The sequence below is a fragment of the Telopea speciosissima genome, chromosome 8 (assembly GCF_018873765.1).
Source record: "Telopea speciosissima isolate NSW1024214 ecotype Mountain lineage chromosome 8, Tspe_v1, whole genome shotgun sequence".
NCBI lineage: Eukaryota > Viridiplantae > Streptophyta > Magnoliopsida > Proteales > Proteaceae > Telopea > Telopea speciosissima.
The window spans coordinates 8111035-8124242 of NC_057923.1; the positions used below are offsets into that span (position 1 = coordinate 8111035).

The 13208-nt window shown below is 40.8% G+C and overlaps 2 protein-coding genes across 9 annotated transcripts; one reads left to right on the top strand and one right to left on the bottom strand.

Moving 5' to 3' along the window:
* Positions 1–334: 334 nt before the first annotated feature.
* On the top strand, positions 335–3142 carry LOC122638343 (uncharacterized protein At1g27050). Its single transcript, XM_043831258.1, has 2 exons — positions 335–823; positions 2685–3142. Exons 1-2 carry the CDS (start codon positions 425–427, stop codon positions 2904–2906), a joined length of 621 nt encoding a protein of 206 aa, XP_043687193.1. The 5' UTR covers positions 335–424; the 3' UTR covers positions 2907–3142.
* A 3522-nt stretch (positions 3143–6664) lies between these two features.
* On the bottom strand, positions 6665–11670 carry LOC122670499 (LRR receptor-like serine/threonine-protein kinase FEI 1). 8 transcript variants are annotated; one of them, XM_043867402.1, is made up of 13 exons: positions 11398–11670; positions 11173–11308; positions 10947–11018; positions 10772–10843; positions 10606–10677; positions 10375–10446; positions 10199–10270; positions 9138–9244; positions 8750–8932; positions 8347–8679; positions 7743–7991; positions 7289–7422; positions 6665–6994 (listed from the first exon to the last, which is right to left on the bottom strand). In XM_043867402.1, exons 1-13 carry the CDS (start codon positions 11483–11485, stop codon positions 6770–6772), a joined length of 1815 nt encoding a protein of 604 aa, XP_043723337.1. In that variant the 5' UTR covers positions 11486–11670; the 3' UTR covers positions 6665–6769. The 8 variants fall into 8 exon arrangements, with proteins under 8 accessions (XP_043723337.1, XP_043723335.1, XP_043723339.1 ...); XM_043867400.1 differs by having other exon boundaries at positions 9126–9244; XM_043867404.1 differs by having other exon boundaries at positions 8750–8923; positions 11398–11669.
* Between the last annotated feature and the right edge of the window lie 1538 nt (positions 11671–13208).

Consider the following 13208-nt stretch of genomic DNA (forward strand, 5'->3'; position numbering starts at 1 on the left):
TGGACTAACCAATTCAGAGAAAGATTAAAAAAAATAAAATATGTACATTAATGTAGTAATTAATTAATTAATTAATTGAAACTAATTATTTCATCTAAATCTAAATTATCTAAATAAACAATTATCTAATGAAATAATTTATTAAATAAATAAAAAGATGGAGGAGAGAAAAAATACCTTGTTTACCATAAAAAAAGAGGAGGGGAGTGAGAAGATAAAGGGTAATTTAGGGATCTTGAATTATTAAGAAAGAAAGAAACTTGAAATGTACTGTAACGAGGAATGAAAGCAAGTACTGTGGAGGGAGTAGGTAGGGCACACAAACGAAGAAGGGGAGAGGATTTGCAGAAGAAATTGATGTTCTTCCGGGAGGAAGGGAAGGGTGAGTGAGTGAGTGCTTGCTTTAGTGGAGGGGAAGGACGACATGAGCCGGAAAAGAGAGAGACCCGACTACGGTTCCGGTCAGTATGTCTCTTCTTCTTCAACTTCGACTTCATTCCGGAAATCAAAGAGGGCTCGTCCCTTGCATCACCACCATTCTAATGGCAGAGCTGACATAGGAGATCGTCTGCAGGAGCCCACCACCACCAACACCACCGATTCCAAGCAGAATTCCCCTGCGGTGGTTGTAGTGACTGGTCTCGACCAAAGCTGCTCCGTCCTCGACCTTAAGTCTCGTTTCGAGATGTATGGCAGCATCTCTCGTCTTCGCATTGACCGTGGTGGTCTTGGCTTCATCACCTTCCGCTCCCACGACTCTGCTGCTGCCGCCATCAGCGCTTCCCTTGATCCCTCTTTCCCCGTCACTGTCGATTCCAGAAAGGTAACAGACACCCGAATAACTTTCCCTGTTTCCGTTGCCTTTATCAATGCTTGACCTTGCTCCGTTGGAGTTGGGACTGTGGAAGAGGTCGTCTTTACTGGACTCACCCAGCCCTCACTGAGTTTGAGTATTATCTGAAATTCTCAATCTGCTGTTGTAACCTAATTTTCCAAACATCATCACCATATGTGAATGTTAAATCATGCTGCCAATTTCTTCGAATTGGGGAAAAATGGCACCTTTAGCTTTAAGCCTTTAACCATAGAGTGGGGCTACCCATCTATGCTGGGTATTGGGCGGCATTCTCGACTAAACCTGTCGATCTCTTTTGTAATTAGGCAACGGCTGAGCTGTCCAAGGGGTCTCACCGAGACGAGGAACGAAATACTCATGTTGTGAGTAGAGGGGAAGCTCACCAAAGCTACTCTCTCCTTCTTATGAAGCCAATAATTTGATATTTATCAGTTCATATGAATTAATGCTAATTTGGCGTTGTTGATTTTACTTAGAAGACTCAATCTGAATCACAACTCCCCCTGGTTGAAATCCGGGTTGCTCAACTCGAGCAGAAGTCATACCTTAGAGCCTAACCTAACTGTAGTCCAACGAACAAGGAAATCTCATACAGAAAAGAAAGGTAATGGCCTTAACAAAATCGAAAAGAATGCGTTTTTTATAATTAGGTCACTGTTCCTCCCGCAGTTACATTCCATTTGGCAGACCTTCTGGGCATCTGGAAGAACCTTTAGCCACATTTTGTTAAAAATTACTTTAGCCGTTCATGATTTGTGGATTTTTGGCATCTCGATACCTGTAGTTTCTATGCAATCTCAATCATTGTTGAAATGATAAAATTAAAAGGGGGAGGGGGGGGGGGGGCACACAGCAGTTGTAAAGAACTTAAGAGAAGATCTGGCTGATCAGGGATCAAACTAAATTTTCCAGCTTCTCTATTTTGTCAGTTGTTTTGTGACAATATCAGCAGTGAGAGATGCTTGGGTATGAAAAGATGTGTAAAAACAACTAAAACCTTCAGTGGTTGTTGGTGGTAGTGGTCAATGATTCTCTGAAGAGAAGTTGTACTCGTTCATCACTAGACAAATTAGCCTGGTTAGTATAGTAGTCCCAGTGGACATGAAATGGCCATGAACATAACTAGTATAGAAGTAACAAGAAAGCACATGGGAACCTGTGTTTTAGTTTTTAGTGGATTGAATCTATTTAAGAGAAGGCATACTGGGAATGTTATCAGGGCAGGAAGCCAACTCTTGAAAGAGAAATATAGCTTATCCTTTTTAGTTTTTTGATAGATAAATATAGCTTATAGTTTTGGCTTTAAGGACAAGTTGAGTGACTATGGAATAGCTTACTGTCAAGATTCCAGCACTGGGTGTGCTGGTCATGGAACTCAGAGAGTACTCCCTAGCATCTCACAAAACTCAAAAAAGTCTTCTGCAGCAAATGAAATTGTACCAAATTTAGGGTTGGGAAGAAAAATATGAGCATGGGACAAAAGGGGGGCGGGGGGCCTGACAAACAAAAAATAGAAAAAATGAAATTAAATGACCAATGCCATGCTAAGCCTCTTCGTAGTGATAGAGTATCCACCTGAATTAAAGCAACATGGATGGGTCAATCGGGTTTAACTTTGGCTCCAACAAGTTGTTTCCCTACTCATATAAAAGTGGGGAAGTTCAAGGAACTGGCTAACTTCAATAGCTAATGTTTCCAGATAGATCTGATGGCTACCTTCTTTGTGGTTCATTATTGTTTGCTAATAGTAGAGTTTTGAATGTTTATCAAATATTTCATGATTGTATCATTTTAGAGTCTCAGACAGTTGCGTTTGCGTGAAATGCAGGTCCAGGTATCTTGGGCAAATGATCCTTCTCCTCACTGGAGGGAAGGTGTTGCCATTTCGTCTAAGGAGGAGCGGCCCTTATCCAAGTTGCTGCGTGCTGAAGTACCTCTCAGGAGACATGGCAGAGGCATTAAACAGAGCGTGGGTATAGTGAGTCTGAGAAATGGGTTAGACACGCCTTACAAAGGCAGGGAAATCGTTGCCTATGATGATCTTCTCTAGTTTGACTGAGATTTTGAGGGGCTCCCTGGTTCCGTTACAAATGAATCCTTTCGCAAAGCTACAGAAACCCAAATATGCATACATGGCCCTGATGCCCCTGAAAGATCAAGAACTTGTGTATGCGGTTGTGTGGCTTCACTTTTGGTTTTCCTGATGTTTAACGATGCTTTTTATTTACAGCCAAATTCTATCATGTGTGGTATTGGTAAATATCTGATTTTGTTTCTTGTGGATGTGGATGTGGTTCTTGGTATCATTTGCTGTTCTTTCCCTTAATATATCTCCCTACATTTTGGTTCTGTGAATCATCTTTCTGTAGAGAATGCTATAACTGGGAGATGCTTACTAATTAGCAAGATACTTTCAATATGTTATTTTATGAACTCGTTAAAGTTTAAGCTTTTAAGACAAAGAAGTTACAGAGTTGCTGGGTGTCAATATGCTGGGATTAACAAACATTTTAGGACTTCATTGCTCTACCCACAACCCTTTCAGTCTGCATTCTTTGTCTCACTGGGTCCTTCCTACCATTTGAAAGCCTTTTCTTGCATTCGGGGTCTCTAAGAAGGCTTTCAGCATTGTTTGTTCTCCTTGCCCAGATCTCACATGCGAGAAGCTCATGATCTCGCTAGAATGTATGCCAGTTTCTCCGGAGTTTGGTGGCTTCAAGCTTCAAATTAATGAGTGCTGCAGATCTATTCCTTTTTTAATATAGTTCCCCTTTTTTGTTGTGGGCTGGGGGGGGGGGGGGGGTTGTTAATAAACCCCTGCAGTATGGTTATTGTTCTGAGAAAATGATTGAGCTTGGCAAATCAAACTAGAGTTTAGTGGCATTGGACATCCCAATGTCTGAAATCCCTAAAACAAAATACACATGGAAACTGCATCTGACCAGCTCTTACTGTGTTTACTGAATTAAACAAACTGGCTTTTGTTATATGGCGTTTGTTTGTAATCAAGAACCTTACCTTTTTTGCCCATCATATATTGGCATGGCAGAATGATGAAGGCCTAATGATGTCATTTTGCAACCTGCTCCAACCTCCCCCCCTCCATCACCACCTTCATCCCCGGATTCGCCACCATGACACCACCATCCTCTCTCTCCTCTGACCAGTTCAACTTGTTTGCCGAAGAAGCAGGAAAGGCCATTGATCATACTTTCTGGCTGGAACAGAAGAAAAATAGCAACAAATATGAAAGGAAGAGTACTGTGTTTATCTGATTGTCAGCAAAAATAAGTAACATTTGATTCTGTGATGGAATGAATAACCAGCAACTTCTTGAGAGCTTCGACATCCTGAAAAGCAGCTGCAGCTGCAGCTGCAGCGAACGAGTGATGACAGACATTCCGAGCAGATATCCACCCAGAATCCAGACAGACGTTAGGACCAAGCGAAGCAAAGACAAGAGAAACAAGTCAAAGTTCAAACTCAGATACAGGAGTGGTTGTGGCAGCAGTTTAACATTGCTGAGAGAGAGAAGGAGAGAGAGGATGGATTGGTTGCCTGTTGAGCAGAGGCCTTCCTATGGGTGAGAGCATATGAGCGAGGGCAGGGATTACATAGACTATGAAGCTAACCAAGAGAGCATCGACAGCACAGTTGATGTGGTTGAGAAGCTGGTCGCTGAAGGCCTAGTACACGAAGGGTGTTGACAGAGTCGTTAGGATGAACACGAACAATGTTTCCAGTAAGTACTTGAACTTCTTTGGCTTCCACATTACATGCATCATTTCCCTAGGAATTTCAGGTTTCAGAACGAATAGCTAATATCAAAATTTCTCAGACGACGTAGAGAGAGAGAGAGGGGAAGAATCGGTTGAGAGTAGACCCCCTCCTCTTGCTAACTCACGCGGTTAAGAGATAGGGGACAAAGGAAAGATGAGGAAATGCCAGTCAGAAGCATTGGTGTTCTGTGAGGGTGAAGCGGTTAATTGGGCAAGCTTAGCAGGCTGATCTACAGGAGTATGCAGGGCATGCCTGTGATATTGCCAATAAGTTTTAAGGGAAAATGTTCTCTGTGCCGAAGTCACAGGCTGAGCCCAGACATATGGAGGTGGGTGAAATGACCACCCCGACCCCCTGAATGGTGGAAATGCCGCCCCCAGGTGTCTGGGCGCAGCCTGCGCCTCAGGCACAGAGAACATCCACCCTAAGTTTAAATGGGTAGAGTTACAGAAAGAGTTTGAAGAAGCTAAGAGGCAGATAAGCCTTCACACTGACTAGGGGCCTGCGCTGATTGAGACTCAGACAAAAATGATCATTGAAGGATCAAGAAATTAGGACATCCAAAATTCATTGGTGGCAAATTTTGTCACTAGGGTGCAACCGGCCAAGGTGGGTCGGACTTTTTAAAAACCCAGCACAACCCAAGCCCAGCCCAGGCCCATTCCAATTGGGCTCAACCTAACCCAGCCTGGCCCTGATTGACCCTGATTGGCTGGGCTTGTCACCCCCCATTGGTGTCATTTTAGGGCTAGAGAAGGCCTGGCTAACCAAGTTTTTTGACTGTATGTAGTATGATATTATTAGGTATAATTGTATATCAGGGAAGGCTTTGCTGCCCAGTCGCATGGCTCTGCATCAGCATGGGGGCCAATGAGGAGGCATGCAAGAGCATCCAACAGGAGGGGCGGGACGGTGATTTCACCTTCCCTTGTGTGGATACAAAGGAACGCAACTAGGCAGCCATTTTTTCCCTTGTGTATTCTATATGTGAAAAAGAGCGCTACTTGTTTGTGTGGTTCCTGCGCCAAGACACAAGTGCGCATGCATGAAATTACTGCTTAGCCCTTTTCGAAATTAAAAATCTCATCCATATTGATGCCCGTGCTTGTGCTCTCATTGGTCCTTGCACTAATGTAGGAACTAGTGAACTACACAACCAAGCAGCGATCTCTTGCCCATTTTATATTTATATATACAGGGTCAGATCAGATCGGGCTCAACTCAAGGCCTCATCCAGACCCAACCCAGGCCTAGTCGGGCTCAAGGTAGGCTTGAGCTGGCCGGGTCAAACTTGCACCCCCTCACCACAACCTTTTGCTCAAACTTTTGTATATCTTCATGCTCTTAACTTGATTCTGGTTCTAATCTTCCACATATACTTTAGGTGGCTATATTTGGAAAGCAATAAATGGATAAAAAAAATACTGGGCAAGAGATTCTTCTCAGTTGTGTAGCCCCTGAACCAGCACGGGCCAATGAGAGCACTCACAGGGGTATCAACATGGCTTAATTTTTTATTAGGAGAATGTTTTCTGTGCTTGGGGCACAGGCTGAGCCCAGAGAGACATGGGGGTGGATGAAAATGACCACCCTACCACCCTAATGACAGGTCTATGCGTCTGGGCACAGAGAACATCAACCCTTTTTTATTTCACTGGAAGGGGGAGGGACTAATAAATTCATGCAATCGTGTCTAGGCATAGAAACCATGCGACCAAACAGTGTTCTTTTTCCAGAAAAAATAAAATAAGACAAAAGTTTTGAGGTAGTGCCTTTCTCTCTTCAAAATTTTTCTTTTCTTGATTCCATCCACATATACACTAAATTGTTGATGGTTCCTTTGTAAATGGATGACCTGAAGGGAAGAGAGCTTTGTGATAATGGTTTCATTGACTTGATCTAACCTCAAGGCAATTTTTGGCTGTTGCAGAAGCTGGGGGACCTTGAAAACAATTTGATAATTCCCTTTATCAGCCAAGAGAATTACACCATCCAGGATCTGTCCTTACATTATATTCATCTTATACAAAATTATGTAGTAAACTATACAAAGCCCCAGAGACAGAGGCACAACAACCTTCAAAAAATGAATGAAACAACATCCTCAATCCAAAAACAGTTATCCTATTACCACTAATAGCAGTCTGAATGTGACTCATAGAACTCACTAGGGCAAGGTGACATGATCTCTTCCTCTAGCATCTGCAAGACCTGTTTCATCGAAGGGCGTTCATCTGGATTTGCATCAGTACACTTAGTGGCAATATCAAGGACCACTTGTACTGTCTCTATGTCTGCATCGATACACCTTCTATCCACTATGTCGGTTAAACGTTTTTCTCTAACCAATGTATTTATCTGAAATTTTTGCAGTTGAACAAACCTCTATTAAGAAATTTAGAACAATTGCGAAAAAATATCCTACCTTGGTGCTAGGAAAAGAAAAAATTTCTTTTGCACTTGGAAATATAAAAAACAAACAAAATGAGAGGTTGTAGAGAAATAGGGTACAGTTAGGCTCCACTTTCTAAGAACAAATTTGGAAATTATAGAAGTCATAAAAGAAAATTAGAACATAGAAGAGAAGTTAGTCTTTCTTATTTGACAGAAAAAATTTTGGGTCCAAGGGAAAGTTAAATTTGGAGAACTCACCCAGCCAACGACATTCAAGCCCTTCTTGACAAAAGATTGATCAGTAGGCCTCTTCCCAGTGACAAGCTCTAACAAGAGAACTCCAAAGCTGTACACATCTGATTTCTGAGTGACTTGTCCACTATTCAGGTATTCTGCTCCACAAGTGGCAAAACCAGTCATTTGCAAAGTTTATCGATTCACTAATCAATTGAACATGAGATGAACAAAACAATTATCCACAAATAAATTCAATTAGTAAGGTGGCAAGACTGGAGTTTAATACTGTGAAACCATGCATGATAATCATATGTAAGCCCAAATGATAATTATCATGCCACGGTAAACAACATTACCTTTTATCTGGGTTTGGGGCGTGACATCTAGGTTAAGATTTAGTGGAGTTGGTTTGGATTGGAGATCCATAGAAGATACAATGAGTCAAGACAAATAAAGGAAATCCATGACAACAAACCTGGTGCCAAATAACCAAAAGTTCCAGCAACCACAGTAGTAACATGAGCGTCCTCATCCACCAAGAGCTTGGCAAGACCAAAGTCAGAAACATGAGGTTCGAGATTCTGGTCAAGTAGAATATTGCTGGATTTAATGTCACGGTGCACGATCGGTGGGCAGCAATCATGGTGTAAGTATGCCAATCCCCTAGCTGAACCAAGGGCTATTCTTAAGCGAATATTCCAGTTCAGGGGCTGTCCATTATGCTCTGAAGACAGAAACATGAAATTGAAATAGTAAGATTGGACTTTGAAGCTTTCCACCGGACTGGAAACAACATTGGTTCTGTATAATACATCCTAAGTCTTAACGAATAATAAATATCAAGCAGTGAGGCTGCCATGTGATTGCTCCCAAAAAGGAAACATTCCCTCACCTCTCCAAAAAAGAACATCCAGTGAGTTTGTAGTTTTCATTGAGGTTTAGTGGTTGGACCCATCAAACATTAATTTGACCATTTTTTTGTATGGTATTTATCCCTAGTATACTGTTGATATCAATATAAACCTTTGTATAGCCTTAATACAATCAAACATCTCTATTCAATTGGAAAATGAGCATACCATGGAGGAGGTGATCTAAGCTGCCCAAGGCCAAGTAATCATAAATGAGAAGTTTGGCAGTGGGGAGTCTGCAGTAACCTCGTAGATTTACAAGATTAATATGCTTGATGGTACCCATGATCTCGAGCTCCCTCTCAAAAACTTGATCAGATACTTCACGACTGAGATCAATTCTTTTAACAGCAAATGTACTACAATTGTTCATAACCATCTTGTATACGGTGCCAAATCCCCCTGATCCTACCACATCCTCTTCACCAAGTGACTCAACCTTTTCTATGATTTCAAATGAAGGATAAGGAAGATTGCCATGGAATGTGACAAGCTTGGTGCCTATTAAAAAGAAACACTTTAGCCAGATAAATAGATCCGCAGAAAACAGGTATAAGTTTGAACAACTTACTTGAATCTTGATCAACTTGCTTCTTCACTTCTTTATATTCCTTGGCAGCTCTTTCTTTCTTTGATGGTAAACAAATCCAGAGGAAAATGAGAAGCACAATAAGCACAAGACCCATTGTGGACATTGCACCAATCAGAATTCCACTCATGTAATGAGAAGATCGTTTAGTAGGGACTGCAGTAACTCCATCATGTGTCAAAATGATGTTAGTTTTTGGACAAGTGCACATACGTGTCAGTTTAGGTTAGTTGATTTCTGAGAAAAGGGAACTAGTAACAAGTTCAAATCAATTCACTTCGGTGATCAAGTCCAGTTGCTAGCTTAGTTTAGTAGTTCTACATGGACTGTCATAAAAAAACATAAGTCCACAGCTACCCTTGTGGCTCACCTTCTTCATGTGGTAGCACAGCTGGGAATCCCAAGAAACTCCGACATGGCTTTTGTATTTGCTGGCCGCACAAATCTAAATTTCCAGTAAACCTGTGCAAACATGTTCTCAGAACAAGCTCAATAGGAGAACACATAGAACAACATGTAGGTGGTTGTAAGAGAGAAAACATTGAAAAGAGAATGATGGGATACCAAATCACTAACATGGTATCATATTATTAACCCCTTGCTGACATTGTTGACACTTCACATTCCCAGCAGTCCTGGGTTAGACAGTCACTAGGATCCACCAAAGACATAACCTAAACATAAAAGTACTACGGTTGGATGGTTATCAGTTTGGCAAATCAACCCAGCATAGAAAAGCCCTAACCTAACAAGCAACTCCATGAGGGCTTCACTCACCCTGTAGTTTTCTTCGTTTGTTCTGTTCATTTCCTTTTGAACTTTTGCCCCATTAGCTAGGATTTGCATAGTCATTAATAAATCAGGGATGTGTAATATGTCAAATATCCTCGGTCTTTCCCAATTCTGATATGGATCTGTTGAGACCTCCAATCCAATTCCAATACTTTAAACATTGGGTATAAGGAGAGACTGAACTTTATCCACATACGTTATAGCCACCCCCCCCCCCCCCCAACCCACACAAAAAAAATCTCCGACTCTCTGCACTGGATAATGCCATATTATCATGCTGATCATGGATTTGGGGGATATTATAAATGGCTCAAGCTCAATCAATTAAATGATCCAGATATACGCATGTCTATAATACATACGCCGTCTTCTTTCATACCGCACATTTAAGAATTACTAATCATGAATTTTATGAAAAGCAAGATTTAAATAGCCAGTCATGTATTTAAATTGTCCATGTATTCTATGTCGTAATATCAAGGTAAAATACCAAGATCCTGGATCGTATAGGTTCTGATTATGACCAATCAATTTTATTATTGAGATAAAATATCAAACCATAGAAGACAAACCATATTAGAAAATCATAATAGCAATTGAAACATGCTCTAAATGGAAGTGAGAACACAGAAAACTTACGACTCATTCCCAAAAGCGTTGAGCACTCCAATGTTTGGAATTTCACCAGAAAAGAAATTAGTGGATAAGTTCCTGAGATGTATAGCAATGAATAAGAACACCATAAATAACTATATCGATCTTACAAATACTATTACCAGGAATTGTCATGTTGGTATATCAATGCTTAGACTTACAGAAAGTTTAACCGTCTAAGATTGCCGATAAAGGAAGGTATTGATCCCCTCAGTGAATTGCTAGACAGATCCCTGCATATCATCATCTAATTTATTAAAGCTGGCTCAAGACAAAAGCATATTAAAGATTAAGCAAATAGTAAAAAAAAATTCTCAAATGATATATGCCATTAAGATAAAGAGTGAACTGAAGAAGATATATGTCCTAATAGCAGAATACAAGTGTCTTACAATATGGTAAGATGAGAAAGGTTTCCAAGCTCAGGCGGTATGTTTCCTTGTAGGTAATTAGCCCTCAAGTACCTTTGAAGATCAAAATTAAAAGATAACCCCAATGTAACAGAATAGAATAATTGAAGTTTAATTAGGGAGGAGGGAAAGGTTCCTTTTTTCTTACAGCGCTCTAAGGTCAGTGCATTGGGTAATTTCAGTGGGAATTATTCCATGTAAGCTGTTTTGATGAAGTCCCCTAAAAGCAAATATACACATATAAATATAAGAACTAAAGAAAAGAACCCAAAAAAAAAAAAAGACCTTTACTTTTATGAGTAAAGAGGGGGTAAAGCACTTACAGTCTCTGCAATCTCTTGAGCTTCCCAATGCCTGGAGGTATGATCCCTTTAAGTTGCATATAAGGAAGATCTCTGAGAATCCAAATAAAAAGAGGGGAAAAAAGAGAGAAACAAAGGTGAAATGATTAATGTACATCTCAACAATGAAAGGTTACCCACCACACACACACACAGAGAAACAGAGTAAAAGACATGGAAGGATAGGATTAAGGACACAATGAAATACATGGAACGAACTCGTAGGTCATGGAAATGACAAGAGATGCCAGTCCAGTTGCAAGGGTTGGTATCAGAAGCTCTCCAGTTTTTGAGAAAGCCTCGACTGTCGTTCAAATCATCTTTTATTTCCAACAATGTGTAGCCTGTAAACAATGAAAACAATCAAATCCACTACTTAAAGATTCAAAAAATATAGCTAAGAATGTGAAAGAAAGAGTAATCCGAATGTTACCATCTTGAGAGAGGGCAAGAACACAGCAGCTCAGAAGGGTTGTAGCTGTAAGAGCTGAAAAGACCCAAATCAGTAAACCCATTTTCATTTTCGAACCAAATGAGCTCCCCAAGAACTTTCAGTACTGGGTATAGAGAGAGAGAGAGATAGAAAGATTAGTGAATGAAGTTGTGGATTGATTAAGGTTCAAGCAAGAATGAATGAGTGAGGAAGTGGGAGAATGAGTGGAGAAAACTTTCTCTCGTTGTTCATTTCCAAGCAATTATTAAAAAAAAAGGCTTCGCTAGTGGAGATTGGAATTGAGTCTTCTCTCTCTCTCTCTCTCTGGGGCCGGAGTAAAGGAGAGAGAGAGAGAGAGACCAGAGAGAAGCATAGGAAATCGCGCTGATGGAGGGAAGTAGCCGTTGTCGATTGGGACATATTTCATTTCAAAAAATTGGAAGAAAAAAAAATCTAATAATCCACGTGGCTTTTTCCTCAAACTACGCTGAGATTTGTCCTGCAACTCCTCCAGCATTTTAAAACTAATAATCTGTCTCAGGTGTCACTCTGGCTATCGTTAGATCTGTTTAAACGTGGGTACCACAGAAAAACCCTTCTTCAAATCTCACCGTAGATATTTGCATCAAATAGACTCAACTGTGAAACTATAGGATACTGTTGGGAGGACATCAGATTTATGTGCAATGCCACTCCACTGGGTAATTCCATGACCAAAGCAAGCAAGCAGCAGGGGTAATGATGTGGGACCCCAAGGAAGTGGGGTCCACATCCTCCAAAGAAAGCTGACTGGGCAGGAAGAGGACCTATCAACATCTGTATTGGTACCGAGTGTCGTGCTGGTTGTTGCCGACCGACTACGGAACACGGCTTATAACTTGTTGTCTCTTCTTTTGTTTTCTACTCAAAGGAGGGAGGATTCTCTGAGCCCTCACTTGAAAGGAATCTCTAGGCCATGGTTTTAGTGCACGATATCGGTTTTAACCGATATAGAAGATACAGTATCGGCATAGATTAGTCGTATCAGAAAATTTTAACTTTGGTTTTTCTTTAAAATTAGGTTGTTGTTTTTTTATGATTTTACCCTTTGTCCGTACTGTTTCACTGATATAATATTGGCCAGGTATCAATATTAGTCACTTTCAAAACCATGCAATATTGGCTGTATCAAATGATCCAATACCTCAAATACCTCAAATCATGCTCTAGACAACACGGCTTGCAATTAGGTTGGGTTCAAAAAATTGTATAGACAAATAGTTGATGGTAGATCTCAAGGTCCCTATTTTTTTTTTTTTTTTTTTTTGGTAAACGAAGAATTTATTGATGAGAGGGGTGAATACAGCCAGTGGCTTCAGTCACACATAAGTCCTGAAGCCACTGAATGGAATTTGGCCAATCTGTCATGCACCCAACTGATAGCACCTTCTTGGCTAGGGCATCCGAAACACCATTCATTACCCTAGGAACAAAAGAGAAAGAGATAGAAGAGAAGGAGGATTTTAGTCTAACCACATCAGCCACTAAATCCTCCACCTCCCACCCCGGGGATTTTGACCCATCACAGAACGCGATAGCATCCCAACAATCTGATTCCACAATTAAGCGATCAATGCCCAGCTCTAAAGCAAAAATAAGAGCACTACGAATCGCCATAATCTCTCCTTGAATAACCGAACCCAACTTCTGAGGGATGGATCTCGCCTTAACCACAGCACCAGTATGGTCTCTGAAAATTACTCCCAAACCCCCTTTACTCAAATCCACAGTGAGGACCGCATCGCAGTTTGCTTTAATAATGCCCACCATAG